At 47.4% G+C, this 19,224-nt stretch overlaps 1 protein-coding gene across 1 annotated transcript; it reads right to left on the bottom strand.

The window, feature by feature from the left end:
- Window positions 1–1,958: 1,958 nt before the first annotated feature.
- GNA11 (G protein subunit alpha 11) lies at window positions 1,959–16,706 on the bottom strand. Its single transcript, XM_082298036.1, has 7 exons — window positions 16,564–16,706; window positions 12,212–12,396; window positions 11,026–11,180; window positions 10,155–10,283; window positions 8,785–8,914; window positions 7,859–8,012; window positions 1,959–6,275 (listed from the first exon to the last, which is right to left on the bottom strand). Exons 1-7 carry the CDS (start codon window positions 16,697–16,699, stop codon window positions 6,085–6,087), a joined length of 1,080 nt encoding a protein of 359 aa, XP_082154162.1. The 5' UTR covers window positions 16,700–16,706; the 3' UTR covers window positions 1,959–6,084.
- Window positions 16,707–19,224: the final 2,518 nt, after the last annotated feature.

A 19,224-nucleotide genomic window follows, 5' to 3' on the forward strand; every position in this document is an offset into this window, starting at 1 on the left:
GCTGGTCCCGTGCTCCTGAGCTGCACATCAACCTCAGAGTCCTGTGTGGGGTCAGGATAACACAGGGGAGAATCCTGAAGTGAGAGGAGGGAGGCTTTATATTCCTGCTTTATAAATTCCACGAGGTTTTACTCCTACACTGCACAGATACTTCCCTCTCTTTCCCAAGAGGGCAAAGGGAATGCTCAAAGGAAAGAGCTTCCTCCTGCTAGGAGGATGATGGTTGGCCAAGGACAAGGCAAATCCCAAACTCTCTCTTCTCTGCCCTTTTCTTCCACATGGGATTTTTTTAACATGAAAATTATGAAAATCGATTTCCTTCATGTCTGGTCCACCCATGTGCACAATCCCAGGGACCTGCTTTGGTATCAGCAGGGACGTCCAGTGGCCAGGTTTAAAGTGATTTGCAGCACTGCCACAACCCCAGTCCCTGGGCCAGCTCACCTTATCAGGACACTCCCCTGGCCCACAGCCCAGCTCTGGCAGCCCTCTTTTGCCGAGTCCCTCCCTCTGGAGCAGGCTGCAGGCCAAAGGAATTATCCAGGCAGTGGCAGGTGGCTTCAGGACACAGCCTCCCGTGTTCCAAAGACTGCTCCTTGCAGGATGGGCACGGGAGGATCAGAGGAGCCGAGGGCCTCTTGCCCCAGCTGTGGGGCTGGAGGTGAGGAGGAGCTCTCAGTCCTGCTGGGAACACTTTATCCAGCCTGGGCTGGAGCGGTCCTTGGGAAAGCAGCAACTGTGAGCCTGCTGCATGGGCTGTTCCCTCAGCTGCTGCTGCTGCCAGCTGCCTCCTTCCCTGGGCTGCTCCAGCAGGGACCCAACCTCCTGCTCCTCCACTGCCACACTCCAGGGACAGCTCCACACACACCTGGAGGCTGCAAAAGGCCAGAACAGGAGGCCCTCACAGCCAGCTGGAAATACTGGGCGTTAAAGGCTTCACCTTTTTCCTTGAAGAACCTCAACTTGTTGCTTTGCTTTATTTAAACAGAGCATATTTGGCTCTTTGCAAAGAACAGCACAACACGCGACTCACACAGAGCTGAGGACACGAACAGGGAGCACTGACATTGCTCCCCAGCTGGTGAGGGGACAGAGCCACTGAGAAAAGCAACAAAAACTCACCCATAACTAGAAAACAGCGACAATTTAAGTCCTTGCCAGTGCTCCGGCCACCAGACCACTGTTCCCTTCCTGGTGGCAGCAAACACAGTATTTCAGGCTGCCCGGGAGCTGCAGCTTCACCTGTGCTAAGTGACCTTGAAGGGAGCAGAACATCCTCAGCTGCAGCTTCCTGAAAACACAGGAAACCTTTACATAGAGGAAGTTGGCCATCTCTACCCACTCCCAGCTGATTTAATGCAACATTCCTGGAGAATGAGCCCAGAGAAAAGGAATTAAGTTCTGTGAACTCCATCTCAGGAAATCGCTTTGTGGAAGTTTTCAGAGTCATCCATCCCTGGACTCCTTGAGGGATAATTTTAAGCCATGTTTCAGATTTCAGTCCACGTTTCTAACACACAAGACTGGAAGCAATTCTGGTCCCACCAACATTCCGGCTATTGGCAACAGATATCCTGCTTGGAATTGTGCCTGCAATGGGCTGACATTACAGCAAAAGGCAGCGGCGAACACCAACAACTTCCCTTAGAAATCCTCCTCCAAAATCCTGGAAAACTTCAAATCAAAATGCCACCATTGCATCCCTGCTCCTTAAATGCCCAGTCAGACACTGCTCACACTTCAGAATTATTGGTACAGTGCATTATATATATAATTATGGCATATTATACCTTTTATTTACCAAAATATGCTTTGTGTCTATGCCTCAGGGTCCTGATTTTCGGACAGGATGGCAGAGCTGCCAAGTCCCACAGGGTACAGAACCTGCTGAGCCAACCAGGAAGGAGGAGGAGGAGAGGGTGGGACAGGAGTGAAGAAACACACACACAACCACCACGGCTTTTAGGAACAAAATTTATTCCAATTTCAAACAGAGAGTTTATTTCAGGAGAAAGATATGAAAATCAATTTCCATCAGATATTTCTGTAATAAGCGTGTTGCCCAGCAGTCAGAGTGGGATCATTCCAAGAAACAATCCCACTCCTGGACTGGAATGAGACAGTTTGGAGTCTGAATAGATCCTGACACTGGGCATCTTATTCAGAAACTCCTTTACCCTACCCTCTTCCCTCCCCGCCCCCCAACACGCACAACAATACATGCATTGCAAATGACAAGGTTTAAAAACAGCATTTTATATAGTATTCTTTTTAAATAGGATAATGTTTAAATTGTCTTAAATCAGGATCCTATAATATACAAGTATAACCAAATAATTTCCACCACATTGGCACTTGTAAAGAGTCTCTGGCACTACTAAAGAAGGGGCATTGGCACAAACCATACTCTTAAAAAACTGGGTGCTGCATAACACACTTTATCTCTGCTGGACTCTAACGACCTGGGCTCTGTACAGGACAATACAATGGTCAGCACACTCCGGAAATACTTTTTTTTTTTTTTTGGTCTTTTTTTTTAAATTTTTTGTCTTTTTTTTTTTTTTTTCTTAACCAATAAAACACATGAAGAAAAACCATAGTTGAACGCAAGGCCAACATTGCTAGGAAGCAACAACAAGAGACCAAAGAATCCAACTCGAGGAGAAGGGGGAGGCAGGAAGGGCAGGAGCTGACACGCTGCAGCTGGAAGGGGCTTTTGCTCACCAGGTAGCCAATCCACATGGAATGGTGCAAGGAAAAGGGATGGTCCTCTGCTCACTGACTTCAAGTTTCAAACTAGTTCAAAATATGTTGGTTTCTTCAACAGAACAGATTAAAAGTGCACAAGGAGCAGAGGTTAGCAAGGAGACCAACTCCTCAGACTCTAGATTCCCTACAACAACCCAATTTTACCTCGCTTCTGAAAGTCACTCTCAACCTGCAGAGAATTCTGACAGGCATCACTTTCAGAAAGGTTGACACAGGCAAATTTGGTTTTAAGGTTTGGCACTTTTGCTAGGGCAGGCATTTGCCAGCCAACAGAGACAGGAGCCAGTTCTGCAGGAACACTTCACTGGCCAAGCTGGAGGCACACAAGCAGTTGCTTACTAAGGAAAGCACGTGCTAACACTGGTATCTTCTCACACATGATACAGTCACAGACAACTCCAGGTGACGTGTACAGGTCTGACCCATTCCTACCCCAATCCAGGAGGAGGTTTCAGGAACTCAACGAGAGCCATTGCACAACACTCGGCCCTTCCCTCCCCGCCCCGAGCCAGTTCTCAGGCCAACAGCTACCCCAAGCAGGTGCCCAATAAGGTACAGCACATTCCCTAAATCCTTGTGCCCACAGCCTCCCACAGTTGCCTGCCACGATGCAGAGTCACTCTGCAAGAGACAGATGCCAAGATCCCTCCTCCTGTGCCAGGGCAGCAGCTCTTAAAGAAAGGGGAAGGTACAAAACAAGACGAAAAAAGTTTCTGATTCAAGTGGAAGTACCACCATCATTCACCTTGGAAAAGAGAAACTTCTGGGAAGTTATTTTCCAAGAACCTGTGTATCTCAGTGCCAGGCTCATTGCTGGCAACAGCTGTAGTGTGAACCATTTACAAAAGGATCACAGAAGCGGAAGAGGCTGGTGCTGCCGTCTGCTTCAGAGGAACAGCACTTAGAATACATGAAGATGATTATAAATTCCTCTTTATAAGACAGTTTCTACAAACTGGATCATTTTGGCATAAAGATGGAAAAAAAAAAAGCAGTAAAATTGATGCAAAGCTGTCTGACTCATGGGAATCCCTCTCATTCCTCCCAAGGGTTAAATGCAGTCCAGAGCACGGCTAGTCTAAAGAGATGCTATGTTTCCCTCAGCATCACCACTCAGACTGGCTCTTCAACTGTTGGTCCCATGGCTACTGTTCCAACTTGAGCTCTCTAATCACTTGGAGCAGAGCTTGCCTTCCTCTGTAGTGCTTTGAGCATACAGAGGCTTCACTCGGCTACTCTGAAAAACAAGAGGGACCTATCAAAAGAATTATTCAAAATTATGTCCCTCCACAGTTTAGTGTTCTAGATCAAAGCATCTTAAGCATCTCAGACAGTTAGATTTACTCTTACAAGGTTGTGCAAAACACTGATGTAGTGCTCTGTCTACAAAAGAGACAAAATATCAACAGCCCCCTTCAACAGTGCAGCTCGTTTAGTTTTTTTTTTTTCTACTGGCAGCCTTCAAGGGGGCAATCTGGTTGATCCAGAGAATTTGGACCCAATGCTACTTGTTGGAATTGAAACAGAAGCATCAGTGATGGCTGACGGACACACGTCCAGACGTGGGTCACATCTCCTGCTTCCCACTCTCTCTCTCCCTGCCTTGCCAATGCACTTCTCTCCCTGGCTGGCAGCGGCCTTCAGCACCCTGACTTGCCTCAGCTCCTGGAAAATAAAGCTCTCTAATGTGCAAAGGCTTCATCTCCTCCAGCTCAGCGGAGATTCAGGTGGCATTTAGAATCCAGAACCACATCCACTCTGCCTTCCAGCAAGTGCTGCTACCTCTCCACTCCTCTCCTGCTGCGCCAAGCGCAGCCAGGGCAGGGCTCTCTGGATTCTGCAGCAGCCACTGCGAACAATCAGCCACTGCTAACACAATTATCACAGGCACCCTGGAGCAAGGATGTGTGCAAGTCTTCCAAAGAGGATCCCATACTCCTCCAAAGAGGGACACGGCAGCGTGGGCCTCAGGGAATGCATAAACAGGAGAGACAGAACTGCTGCTCCCTCCAAGAGCTATCCTCAATCTTCCCAAGTAAGAATCCTACCAGAGTCTGTCACCCACCAGCTCTGGTCCTCTCTAAAACTCTGCAAGCTGGACAAGGCTGAGGAATTCTTACAAAGTCATTCACACACTGGCACAAAATGCAATAAAACAAGGCTTGATTGCTACTAGGCAGCAAGAAAAGACCTAGAGGATGGCACAAGACTAAGCTTTTCAACCCAGGCAAAGTCTGATGTTCGAATGCCACAATTACTCAGTGTGCTTTCGGTAACTGCTGCATAGAGAAGTTGCTCATTGATGTCAAACACTCTACCCAACAAAACAGTTCCTCTCTGCAAACTGAGCTTTGTGCGCACACGGCCACGCGCTTGTGGTGCGGGTGGGATGTGTTTATGTGTGTGAAAAAAGAAAAAAAAGAAAGAAAAATGAAATGAAATAAAATAAAATAAAATAAAAGAACAATTACAGTCAGGCACTTCCCCAGGCTCAGCAGCTATTGCTCCAAGAGCTTCCATCATTTGTAGTCCATGAACAAAATACAGCAACACGTAGCAAACTAAGTATAGAACATCAATAATTTAAAAAAAAAAAATCACAGTCTCCATACCTTTTATAATCGATAACAAAAAATTACTCAGAACATATAAAGAATGGAAAAGTGATGGCTTTTTTTGTTTGTTTGTCTTGCCTTTTTCTTTTTTTTTTTTTTGCACAATAGTTGGAGAGCAATTGCTCCTCCCCAACATTTCATCACAGTGAACCATGGAGCGTGTCCTGGGGAAGGGAAGGGAAAGAAGGAGGGGAAGGAAGCAGGATTAGCAAATTACACCAGAGGCACCCTATAGCACAAGGCAAAGGGACCAGTAGCATTCTGCACTCCCACAGTCCAGTGAATTCACAATCTCAGCTGGAAAGTGTTGGGGATTTTAGTTTTTTTCTACATATACCATGGGAATTAAAGGGGGAAAAAAAAAAACAAAAGTGGCTTACCAACAAAGGAAAGATCAAGATGAGGCTGCCTTAGCTGCTTGGCAAAAATTAAAAAGTAAGCAAGGTGCTGAAGAAATGAGGCATATCCCCGTTAACTGTGACATAAAAGCAATTTGTTAAAAATATGAAATCAACTACTCTGTGGACAGAGACATGAGACTCCAGGATAACACTGAGCACTTGCCACTCCACAGATCAGACAATTTGCAATCATTACATCATCAAAAATTAAAACTTTTTTTTTTTTCCTGTCATATTTAAAATTTCATTTTTGTCTTTTCTTCACAAAGAAGCCTCTCAAGGGGCAAGAGCAGAGCAGGTCAAACCAGGTTGTACTCCTTCAGGTTGAGCTGTAGGATGGTGTCCTTGACAGCTGCAAAGACGAAACGGATGTTTTCTGTGTCTGTGGCACATGTGAAATGGGAATAGATGATTTTATCACTGTCGGGATTTAAATCCACAAACATCTTGAGGATGAACTCGCGGGCTGCCTGTGCATCCCTCTGTGGGCCTGCAGCAAACAGAGACACCAGTGAATGGATTCACTCCCATGCATCCCCCAGATCCATCAACTGATCCATCAGCACTTTTTCCTATGGGTTACAGAGCTTTAAAGAAGAAATTAAGATCATTTATGGGATAAAAGTCCCAGGAGCTGAAGTGTCTTATGCTTTTCAGCCATCTAACCAAATCCTACAAGGGCAGTGGGCACTTTGCAGACACTGATGGGTCAGTTCAGACCCTGCTTCGGAATCCAGACCTTGGAAGAACCCTGGATGGGAACATAACAGTGGCAGATGCTGGACAGACACCATAAAAGGCTCTCCCATGGAAATGGGGTATAAATTTCTTCCTAATATACAGGTGGATCTCATAGGCTGAAGGACAAAAGCGTGTATTTTGGAAACATGGGTTATTGCCAGTTAAAAGTACAGTCTGTTTGATCCAACTAGTCACCTCACAGGAGCTAAAAACTGGAATTTTGGCCAGTTTTTAATTCACGTTGCTGATAGGTCTCCAGAAAACAGTCACCCTCTGCTATTTCTTTCAAAGGACTACTGTTATTGCATTCTCCATGGCAAATACCTTCTCTTGAGAGGAAATCCGATGGACAACCTCCCACTTACAGGCCATGCAGCATCCCTGAAAAAGCTACTTGTAGGAAAAATATGGAAGTACATGACACCCCCTGAAGCTGGGATCTGTCTCCAGCTGTTAAGCTCCATTTGAAGTAGGCACTGTTTGGGCAGCAGCTCTTCAGCCATTCCCAGCCTGCTGGAAAAACACGATATTCCCACCAGTGCCCCAAGCAGGAAGTCCAGATGGGGGAGGACAACTAACCAAGAGCAATTTCATCAGTCCTTTAAAAGATGAAAGCTGTTTGCAAAGTGGTAATTCTTCCTTTATCTCATATTTTTTAAGCATATAATTACAGAATTAATACAGGAGAGCAAGGCATGGAACGTGTTGTCTGATCTCATTCTCCACTACTTTTATTTTATTTTCAGCCCTGTACAAGATGTGTTACGCACCAGCTTTAAAATGCACTCAACTGAAGAGCCTGAAAAAATATTTTGGCTAAGGAGTTTTGTTTCAGATGAGAAATTCTCTGTTTCACATAGATATTATTTTCCCACAACAGCAGATGGAATGCTAATAAGAATTTCAAGCTGCAGGAAGATTTTTTAGCACCATCATTTGAACAACTTGGGTATTTGACCAGTCAGTTTCTCAAAGCAAAAACCCAACCCATCTCTTGACTAGAGGGTTAAAATGTCCACAACACCAGTAAGTTGCCATGTTTATGAAAATGGTTATATGTGCAAGTTAGACTTCCATTATTTAATACTTGGCAGTGCATATTGGAGGGGGTAGTTCTTCATCTAGGAGAGGCTCATTATTTGATCATCCTACCAGATTCCAGTTGTCTATGCATGATTAAGATATTTTTGTGATGTTTTCTTATTGCTGTAGGTATTCTTTCTCAAATGAATGTTTTCTCCACTTCTAGATCTGAGTTTTCTTTAAGAAACAAGTAAGTTTTAACCAAATCACCTCCATCCCATAGAGTGTTCCCCCTTAAAAGCTACTCACCATCAAACTCTGGGAAATAGTCAACAAGGTGGGAATACAGGATCTTATCTTCCAACAAATCTTTCTTGTTGAGAAAGAGGATAACAGAAGAGTTTTGGAACCATGGGTAAGTTATAATGGTTCGAAAGAGAGCTTTACTCTCTTCCATCCGGTTCTGAAATCAGAAAAAGAAAGCTTTGTGTTTTCACAAAGGAGCACTAAAATGCCTTTCTGCTGCCTGCACATGCACTCAGATCTGTAGTAATTCAGCATCTCAAACATTATACACAAAATACTTTGGGCCCAGGTAGATGCTGGTTCAAGCTGGATCAGTAAATGGAAAGGAAATGCAAAATCTGAGGGACTGAGGCTTCATTTATTTGCCAAGCCTTTCACATCAAAAGACTTAAAAGTAATTTTATGCTTTGACAGTCGTGTGAGAGGACTGGCCAATGATACTTTGTGAATATATTTTATCTACTAGAAAAAGAGCAACTATTGTCATCTAATAGCATGTTTTTAATCTATTAGTAAGCGCCAAAATTCAGATTTGCACCTTCGAAGAGTGCAGTCACCACCTCACAAGATGGCAAAGCCTGAAATAACCCAGTGCAGGAAGAGAAAGGGGTGATTTGGGAGCACTTGCACAGTGCCTTCCACAGTACAAGGGACTCTGCAACATCAGATAATTTCATTTTTCACTTGAGAAGTCCAGATGATTTGAATGCCCTCTGCCTTTTCCGTCCTCAGGGACATCATGACCCACAGAGGCTCATGTTCCCTTTGCAACAAGAACTGAAGGCCAAAACCAATAATAGTTGCTAATCCAACTTGGCACCAAGCACCTGGGTACCAGCCTTCAAGAAACTAGAAAGACATCCCTCCCTCCTCTCCTTTCTTCCTCCTCTCCTCCCTCCCTCCTGCAGAGTTCCCATTCTTTGGCTTACCTCATTATCTGATTCCACCAGAACTTGGTCATATTCACTAAGTGCTACTAAAAACATGATGGAAGTCACATTTTCAAAGCAATGGATCCACTTCCTTCGTTCTGATCTTTGACCTCCAACATCCACCATTCTAAGGAAGAGAAGTACATACAGTATCACAGAGGGAGCTGCAGTTCTCTGAATGCAAAGGACCAGCAAACAATGAGAATTCATTTGGCTCTTTACCATTCCCGTTAATCTGGCATGGGGATGTGACAGTATCTGCCTGCTAACAAAACCAGCAAGTTTACAAAATATCCTGGTACAGAAATACACAAACTGAAAGAATGGCCACAGGTGAGTGATGCCAAATTCACCCCCCACATATCAGCATTGCCATTTTTGTTGCATTCTGCTCTGGTTGGCTCAGCAGCAGCCCTGAGTCTGAAAAGACAAGTCCTTCAAAACTGTGCTCTGTCACATGAGCAAACTATTTTTATTTTTAATTAAAGCACCTGCTTGCCTCAAAGTTTCTCCCCCACCCAAATCTTTCTTCAGTTGTTACATTCTTGTTGGAATGTGCTGTTTAACAATCACACACTTCAGCCTCTCAGTTTCAAGTCCCACCTGTACAATACACTAAAATTATTCTGGCACTCACCTGAAGTGCCACACACGTGGTTCACCTTTGATAAAATCCTACACCTATTCCCGAGGTCAGCAAAACAAAACAGGGAGAGGAGAATTCTGCATTTCTGTAACCAAACAGTTTAAGAGAGAGGATGCAGGTTCCTTTATTCCTCTCTGGCAATGCCACACTGTGGTGGGGAAGGGCAGGAAGGACCCAAGCACCACAGAGAAACACAGGAATACTGATTGCTGTGTTCAGCCTGGTCATGCCAGGCTCAGTTGCTGGCTGAAGCCAGCTAAGTCCATCTTTTCCTGCAGCAGCACAAGCAGCAAGTTTTGGTGCCACCCTGAGACCACAAGGCAGGCACAGAAAACCGTCTCTCAAGGCAGGTGCTGGGTACAGGGAAGTATTTCTGCACAGAAAGTGTCAGCCCTTGGTGGCTTCAGCTCTCAACACTTCCCTCAGCTGCCTCACAAGCCACAACTTCAGCCTGAGATGCCAGCAGTGCAATCCTTCCCAGGAAGGACACCAAGATAGTTCCCTGGGTTTGAAGTGTCACTGATTCAAAAGTAGGTTCAGTTTTCTGACAACCAAAACATCAGACCACCCCAATTAGAGGAGCACCCACCAGCAGATAATTCCACAGCACACACATCCAGTCAAAGCCTCTGGACACTCTAAAGCAACCCAGAACTTATCCTTCCTGAAACCATCTCCCTGCTATCTCAGCTCAGCTGTAACATGAAGACACCTCCAGTACCTGAAGATAATATTCTCTAGGTCAAAGGGGTACTCTATGATCCCGGTTGTAGGGACTCTAACCCGTAGCACATCTTGCTGAGTTGGTAGATATCCTGGGGTAGCGATACGATCCACATCGCTGAGATAGCTGCAAGCAGGACAGTGGAAAAAAAAAAAACAAAGAAAAAGAAAAAACTACCTTAGGTTGCAGCACATAAGTATAGAGATGTAAAAACTGCTACATGAAGTCTTTCTGTAGCGTAACGAGAAAGGCAGAAGTCAGCTGAATTATTTTAAATATGCTGTGGAAAACTAACAGAAATCATCTTTGGGGAACAGTAATTCACCAGCCAGCCCCTTTGGAGGATAAACAGATACACTAAAAATGACTTTATCAACTCTCCATAGAAGTGGGGAAGACAGTCTTTACGACAGAGAAAGTTTAACCACAGTAAATTCTTTATGTCTCAGGATCAAGTCTCATCTGAGATTTTCTACTTATAAATGTAGAAAAATACACTTATGTACTTAATGAATGTAAAACATCCTCTGTATGTTGCCAAACTTAATGGATTTACAATTAATAAAATCCAAGTTACACATCCATGTACACCTGTAGGCCAAAGACAAACCTGAAGAGAAAGAGCAGCACTCCTGCTGCCCAAGAGCCAGATCAATATAGATGGAATAATGTGGAGATTCTGGCCTCAGGTATATCCTGAAGCAGATGTGTGAACACCCTTTAAACACACACCAGAACACCTCATACTCTCAGGAAAAGCAGCAAGTGGTAAGGAAGCAAACTCTAGACTTGAATAAAAACATTTGGACAGGTACAATTTGTTAGAACATCACTCCCACCACAAGCATGCCTGTGATTGTATACTTACTATTTAGCTGAGTCAGAAAGCTGATATTCTCTTCTCCTGTCATAACACTCTTGTATGCCAGGGTCGTTCCACAATGTTTTAATTGCACTTACATATGGCTGCTCAAATGTCATGACCTTTTCTACATCCACTTCTCGGATCAGCACTGCATTGGCCTGGAGATTGAAAAGAAGAAGAAAAGAGAGAAAAAGTAAAAAAACCTGCAAAACTGGGAGGCATAAAAACACCCACCCTCCAGTGGCTAAGCAAAGGAAGGACTATAGTAACTACCACAGCCTGTGGTGTCTGTGAGGTGATTATCCACAACAAGGGCTTTTGCCAATACCCCCAATAAATAAAAACCAAAGTGGAATTCTGCACAAGTCATAGTAAGTGAAGTTGGCAGATTTTATTTATCAGAACTCCTCCACCATGCCCCACATAAAGCACAGGCAAAGCTTTCTCACACCCTGCCTATTCTCATCACAGACAGGAAAGGGGTATCATCCAGTCCCTACAGCTATTCAAAACCAGCTCCAAGATACTGTGTGACAGGACAGATAAAATACAACTTCAAAATATTAAGGATACTAAGCATTAAAAAAAAGCAAAATATGCTAAAAACAAATCTATTTTCCTGGCATGCCCTCACTCTCACTGTCCTCCCCCTCAAAAAGATAAAATAATTTAGATCAGATCTGTCTAAAATTAATTCCTGGTCCCAAAATCAGTATGTTTCTGTGGTTGAGACCAAAATTCTTTAAGAAAGGTTTGTATCCTTGGTCAGTAGCTAATAGAGAAACAGATGGATTGCAGAGAGAGGCATAACCATCAGCACAGATCTTTTGGGTCCAGCACGTATTTTGCCAGCTTCAAGTTCCAATAAGAACAGCAACTCATGCAAAGAAAATGCCAACACATTTAACAACCCTGAATCCTTGAAATTAGTAAAAATAACACCTCTCCTATCCCTTCCATCATATCCCAATCCCTTGCTCCCACCACTCACTAAGCAGACCAGTGCACCAACCATGCAAAGTTGCTCTATCCCTTCACACAACCAAGTAAAAGGAGTTGGGTATCAAGAAAATGTCATAAAAATTTTATGGGAAAGAGTTCAGGGAGGTTGAGGTTGCAGTGCAGAAAGACATAAACAGGAACTCAAAATCCTCACTGCCTAAAGACGTGCAAAAACTGAGAAACTTACCTTGTTCTGTTCATATTTGTACAGAATCTTCAGGGTTTCCATGGCTCTTATCATAGACTGCATGGCAGTGAAGATGTTTTGGTACACCAGCTTGGTGAAGCCTTTTTTGTCCTCTTCAGAGTAGCCTGAGCCATGAATTATACGCATTTGCTTAATGAACGTGCTTTTCCCACTCTCCCCAGTGCCTACAGGATGCAAGAGAGTGAGTTAGAAGCCATCAGGAGCAAAGCCCACGACACATGAAAGTTCCTATCACTACACCCAAGCACACCTTACTCCCAACCCCCTTTTTGTCACTTCCCAGGCTGGTAAAAGACAGCCTGGATTGTTCATCCCCACTACGAACCCAGCAGCGTGGAAGGAAGACACCTTGTCCTTTACAGCAGCCTTCAAAAGGAGCTCTGGTACTTATTCCAAATCTCACGTTACAGCCACTCCCACACGTCCTGCGTCAAGAGGCCCTTGCCCGTCACACCTGACCTATTCCCAGATACTCCAGCAAGATGCTACAACCAGCCAGGAAGGGCCTGGACACACTCTCAAGCCAGTAAAATTCTACAGACCCAGACAACAGCGAGTGGCCAGGAGAAGACCAATATGCAGCAAATTTTCTTTTGCTCTAATTTGGCACAAAATGTTCTTTGCCTTACAGACGACATGTCTTTTCATAGAAAAGAACCAAACGCAACAGGGGGGGAAAAAAAATCAACTCTAAAGGAGAATGGAGCTCAAGAAACTCCTTGCTTATCCATCTGACATGAACAACCCAGGCAGCACACCTGCCTTGTATCCCAAACTAGTGTGCAAAGGTTTGCTCCTCAGGGCTGAACCCACAGCCCTGATTGTGGCAGGATTCCTCAAATCCCGCTCTGGATACGAGGGAGTTAAAAATGGCGTCTGGCAGGGAGAGCAGAGTAGGCCACTGCTCCCAGCTGTCGGTGCCGTGCCTGGGTCCCCACGGGCTGCAGCCTGCTCAGCAAGGCCACTGCTTCCTTCTCTTCCTTCTCTCCCAGGTTTTACTGCCGGGCCCGGGAGCAGATGGGAGGGCAGGACACGGTGCGTGCATGACACAGGGCAGCCCTTTCAGCGCCGGCTTCCTGCACCGTCACTTGGGCAGGTCCTTCCACTCCTACATTTATGGCCCCACAGGAGTGTCATTTAGCATGTGAAGGCCACCAGATGATACGAAAGGACAGTGGGAACTTTCTAACAGAGTGAGTAGGAGACAGGAACGCCATCAGACGGCATCCATGCAGTTACAGAGCCTTGCTAAATTCACAGTTCAACTGGGACGTCCCCAGTGACATCCGCCCCGTGCACACAGTCCTTCGTGGAGGGGACACACAGGCCAGGTCTTGCTTGGGATGAGCTGACCTCCACACTTCATCAGCCTAAATGGACACCACTGGCATTTCTGTGGAGTACAATCTTTTGTACAATCTTCTAAATTTGCTGTCATTATGCAGGATACTGATAAAAACCCCACACCTCTCTCACACAGTGGCCCAGCTCACTTGACTACCGAGATCAAAAACTCAAAATGTATCACATCAGTGATACAAATCCTTTTGACCTGTAGTTTAAAATACTGGCAGAGCCCTGGCTCTCCTCACAGGCACCACCAGACCCTCCTCACAGGGATTCAGACAGGATCTCATTCATCCTAACAGACAATTACTACTCGCATGTAGATACTCAGTTACTCATTTTATCTCGCTAGACTAAAAGGCAAACAAATAAAAATGCTCAGATAAAAGCAACAAGCACCTAACTAGGAGCAGAATGTTTGAAATGAACAGCAAGAACTGACAGAAATAACGTCAGCACAGCCAGAGATTAACACTGTAGACACTATCAACTCGCAGCAAACTATCTCCATCTCGAACACAAAGGTGCACCCTAAGTAGGGGAAAAACTGGAAACTGAAATCTTCTGTGGTTTCTGTCAGTGTGGTGAGAAATACTTCCTTGCCTTTTACCACAGTAACCAAAACAGAGGAGAAAAAAAAAAAAAAAAGGTAGTGCTTCAAAGCATTTCAACAATGAAAATATAAAAGAAACCTCAACACCAGACCTTTGCTTGCTTCAGAACTTAAGAGTTCAAACACAGATTCTTCCTGTCACTCCATCAGCATCTCTTTTTGGTTTGGGGGTTGGTTTTGGTCATTGGTGGTGGGTTTTTGGTTTGTGTTGTTTTTAAAGGTGCCTTTTACTTTCCCTGAGGCATTGACAACACAGCACAGCACTACACCAGCAGCTTATAAGCTCTGGTGGGCAAGGCCTCCTACAACTCTAAGGGCACAAAACCCTTTTTTAATATGACAGGAGATAATCTGAATTCACCATTTCTTCTGCCAACACGTGGAAGCAGCAGAGTTTACAGTAACTTCCTAATGACCCCCCCAGTACCTCACAGGCTCTTGTAAATACATTGCTCAGTCAACAGTATCCGTCCTATGCTTAATCACAAGTAATTTTTGTACAAAATATCCTCCCCACCCAGTAAAAGATAAATGACTACCTTGTACCAGATAGCAACGTCCAATACCTTGAATTTCTTATTAACAGGTTCATCATTGATTAGAGCTGTTATTCTCCACCTCAATTTTCTGTTTTAGGCTTCAACAAAGTAACTGTCACAGATGTAGTGACAAGAAAAATTTAACAGTTTCTACAAGGTGGAATCTCCCTCCACACACTCAAAATTTTGGAGATTTTGGGAAAGCCCTCTCACTAAGTCAGTCATTAATACTTGTGAATGTAAGAACTCCATAGAACAGGAGCAACACAGAAGAAATCCCTGCTAGCAGAAGTTACACCAAGGAAAGAGAACACAGGTTACCTGTCCCAGCTGAAGGTGGGCAGTGTGCTGTGTCCAGTGAAAAGCATCCTGCAAACACTGTCTACAACTAGGAGTGTTGCTTATCCAATAATAACCACATCCTATATGGTTTTTTTAATCTGATGCTGAATCTGTATCTTTTAGAAAAGCACAAAGGATTCTCGAGCAATCTGAATTATTTCTAAAGTGAAATCTTTAGATCCAGTGGGATCTTCTTAACCCAGATCTATCCTATAGCGACAACCTATTTTGACACAGCTGCTTCTGTGGGACTGCTTTTAGGGAAGCATGAGAGTGAGGGACACCTTCCCTCCTCTTCAAGAAGCCTTACAGAAACTGCCACAGCATCTCCAAAGAGCAGAAATGTGAAGCCCTCGATTTTACCTTTCACACAAAGAACAGTAATACATTAATTGTGAAGGATCCAGGGCGAGAAGGAAAACCCTGGTCTTTGCTTAGCAGTTATCACCAGGCACCAGTGTTGGTACTGGAGCCCTCCAAGGGGCTGGGCACACACAGCCTCCCCTCACTTCTGCAAAATATTTGTTTTCACAAGGGTCAGCCTCCTTCTTCAGCTGGACCTTAATGGCTCGTCAACAGATCCATCAGATCTGCTTCAGATTTCATCTCAAGATGATACAGTATTCAAGACACAAAGCAGGATATATGTGAGACACAAGCAATGCTAAATAACAGTACACATGAAAACTGTAACTTAAGTTTAAATGTGGGGGCTACCTAGGCACGAACATCAAACTCACTGCTGAAGAAGGATGTACGTGCCTGCCAGCCTTAGTTTGCAACTGATTACCCACCCCTCTAAACTCATCTAAACACGGTACAGTTATCCATCTGCACAGAGAACACCACTGTGTTTCCATCCGAAGACCTAGATTCTTATGGCTGCACAGGTGATCTCTACCTCTGAAGTCAACGCTGAACACCACAGGCATCTCCTCATCCAACACACAACTCGTGCATTCCTACTGCCTCGTCCCCCTCCAGAATCAGCGCTCCCAGCCCTGCTGCCTCTCCCAGGTCTTGCCCCAGGGGAAACTCTGTGGTTTAGGAGCTGGAGGCCAGTTTTTCCACAGATGTTCACCCAAGGCCCAGGAGTTCACCGACAATCCTGAAAAGCACCAACTCCACCAGCGGATTTCCACATGCTAACCAAGGCCAGCACACTCCTGAGAATCGTTTCCTCGAGACAAATTTCACGCGCCTGTGTGCGTGCCCGCCTTCACAACCAGGAATTTCAGCTACTTAGTTCCTGGTTGTGTCAAAACCCATTTTGACAGCGAACGCATCACAAAATCAAACAAAGGGCAGCCAATGAGGCGGCCGCCCCGCACGGCTCGGGAGCGGCCCCGAGCGCCGGGCTGAGGCGGGGATGGCTCCCGCCGCTTCCCCGCCACACCCGCTCCCCGCCCGGCCCGGCCACCCGGACCTGCCGAGCCCCGGGCCGGGCCCCGCGGCGGCCCTCGGGGCCGGACTGGCGCCGCGCTCCTCACCCAGCAGCAGCAGCTTCAGCTCGCGGCGCGCGTCGCGCTTGTCCCTCCGCAGCTGCTTCTCGATCTCGGCGTTGATGCGCTTCGACTCCTTCACCTCGTCGCTCAGGCAACAGGCCATCATGGACTCCAGAGTCATGGTCGCGTCGCGGCCGGGACGCCCCCGCCCACCCCCCCACCCCCCCGGCACCGACCACCGTCCTCCGCACGGCCGGGAGCCCGGCCCGGCCCGGTCCCGCGTCCCGCACCCCCTTCCCTCCCCACCCTCCCGCCCTGCGCGGCGCCGGCCCGGCCCGGCCTCGCCCCGGCCCCGAGTGCTGCGGCCGGGCCCAGCGCCAGCGCCGCCGCCGCCGCCGCCCCCGCGCCGCTCTCGCCCGGCTGCGCCGCCGCTCCCTCCGCACGGCTCCGCCGAGACACCGACGAGCCGGCGCAACCCAACCCGCTGCCGCCGAAAACAAGCGCTGATTGACAGCAGCCGGGGCCAATGGGAGAGCGCGGCGCGCGGCGGGGCGGGCGCGGACGGGCGGGACGGGGCGCCGCGGCCAATCGGAGCGCAGGGTTTGGTTGGCCGGTCGCGGGGGGGGAGGGCGCACGGACGCGCGTTCCTGGAGCGGGGCGGGGCCGCCGAGCATTGTGGGAAGGTGGCGGACCGGGCGCCCATGGCGGGGTGGGACGGGACGGGACCGGACTGGACCGGACTCTCCCGTGATGGGGCCCGGCCGGGCCGAGCGCGGAGCTGCCGCCTCCCCTCACCCTCTGCAGGCCCGCGGTTGGGCCCCGCCGGGCGGGTAGGGCCTTGGCGGCCGCTGGGATGGCGGCACAGGGCGGGCCCGGGCCCCGGACGTTGCGGCTCGTCCCCGACCGCTCGGAGCCCCCAGCGGGTGCCTGAGGGGGCCAGGCCCTACCCTGCGTGGGACGGGCCCAGCTCAGCCCGCAGACCCCGCTAGCCCGGCCGCCCACGGCTGCGGCAGCCCTCGGTGCCGAGGAGGAAGAGGCTGAGGCCTCGCCGTTGCAGCCCCGTGCTCCAGGCTCTGGCTGCTGCTGTGTCCCGCCAGAGCCACACAGATCCAGCTGAGCTTTCTGGGTGCCACTTCTGAACCCTCCCTCGCTCCGTGTCTCTCCACACAGGGGGTCTCAGAGCTGGCTTTACCCCAGGTTTCCTCATTACTCCCTACCAGGTGCCTGTTGACCTGTAGCAGATCCTCCAGCCAGCAGCCTGATGCATCCCCTCCATGCCACAGCCTTGTGTTCCTTCTTTTCCTGCCAGTGCACCTTTATCTGTCAGAGCAGCCCCACCGTGCTCTGTGGGAACCTGCCCTAAGCAGAATACCTGCCATCTGGACGCTCCACACATGCACTCCCCTCTTGCAAGCACCTGTGGTTGCATACCCCTTGCCCTGCCTTGCCTGGGGTCTGTATCTAAACAGTCTTTCTGAAGGTCCAAAAAAGCATGATAGAGCTGTTACCTACCTGTCTTCCTTGTTACAGCCTGGCTCATACCATGTTTTGCCAGTCCCTACCTCTTGGCAGTTTGAGACAGAAACACAAGATACTCACAAACAACAGGTTCTGTTTTCCACTTAAATTCTTTCTTACACACCTGTGCTATTCCCAAGAGTTCTTTGCCTCAGTTGAAAGAAGACTCTAATTTTTTTTGTTTCAGTGGTATCTCCCTAGTTCGGCCTTTTACAGCATCAATACTCACCTCCCTTTGTTACACTCTCTTACTTTCCCTCCCAGGTGCCCCATAGCCAAGAGGACTGTTCCTCCCTCATCACAGACCTCTGGCAAAGGACATGTGGTCATTTTGCTTTGCCAGCTGAAAATTATTCAGCAGACAGAAGTGCTCAGTGCACCCAGGATCAAAGCCACAGGGGCTGCTCCCTGTGACCTGTTGCCCTTTGGAACTTCCATCTCTGGACAGTCCTTAAAGAGGCTGAGGTTCGTATAACCCCTGCAGCACTGCCCTGACTGAGCAAGTCCCTTGACCTCTTTGCATGTCCTCAGGCTGTGAGGATAACACAGATAACGTCTGGGGCTGCTAAAGAGTTATCTAGTTGGGATTGCTGGGCTGCTTTGAGCCACAAGGTGCTGTATGCTGGAAGGTGTTGTTGTGGTTGTCTTCTCCTGGGTAGGATCAAAATCTAAAGGCCAGATGATCCTGAAGAAATTTCCACAGCTTGCCAAAAGAAATGGAGCAATAAAATTTGCATCCAACCTCTGGACTGCTTGCTGATGGAAAGCTTGGGACTACAGATGCTGAGTTTTGATGAATCCTGACCAAAGTGTTGATTTAAGAATGACAGAACTGCCAGTCTCCAAGCAACAATAGCCCATCCACTCCCTCCCTTTCGGCCCTAATGGAAAAGTTTTGGTGCTCAGACAGTTCCCAGGAGAGACCTGGGATTTCCCTCAGCTCTGTCACCAGCGTGCTGTGCAATTCCCCACGCTCCATGTCCCTGTTCCTGCAGAAAGCTGATCCTGAACATGTCAGGCCACTTCCAGAGCAACTGTTCCCATGGCCCACATTTGCAGCAGTTAATGCTGAGCCCAAAGATGACCCCCATTTGTTTACAGAGAGGAAGATCCCAAGGCCCATCAGGATGCAGACACATCGTGCTGGGCAACACTGCAGACATTTGAAAGTACCATCCCTTTTCTCCA

Source organism: Coloeus monedula (assembly GCF_965178545.1).
Source record: "Coloeus monedula genome assembly, chromosome: 27".
In the NCBI taxonomy this organism is placed as follows: Eukaryota; Metazoa; Chordata; class Aves; order Passeriformes; family Corvidae; genus Coloeus; species Coloeus monedula.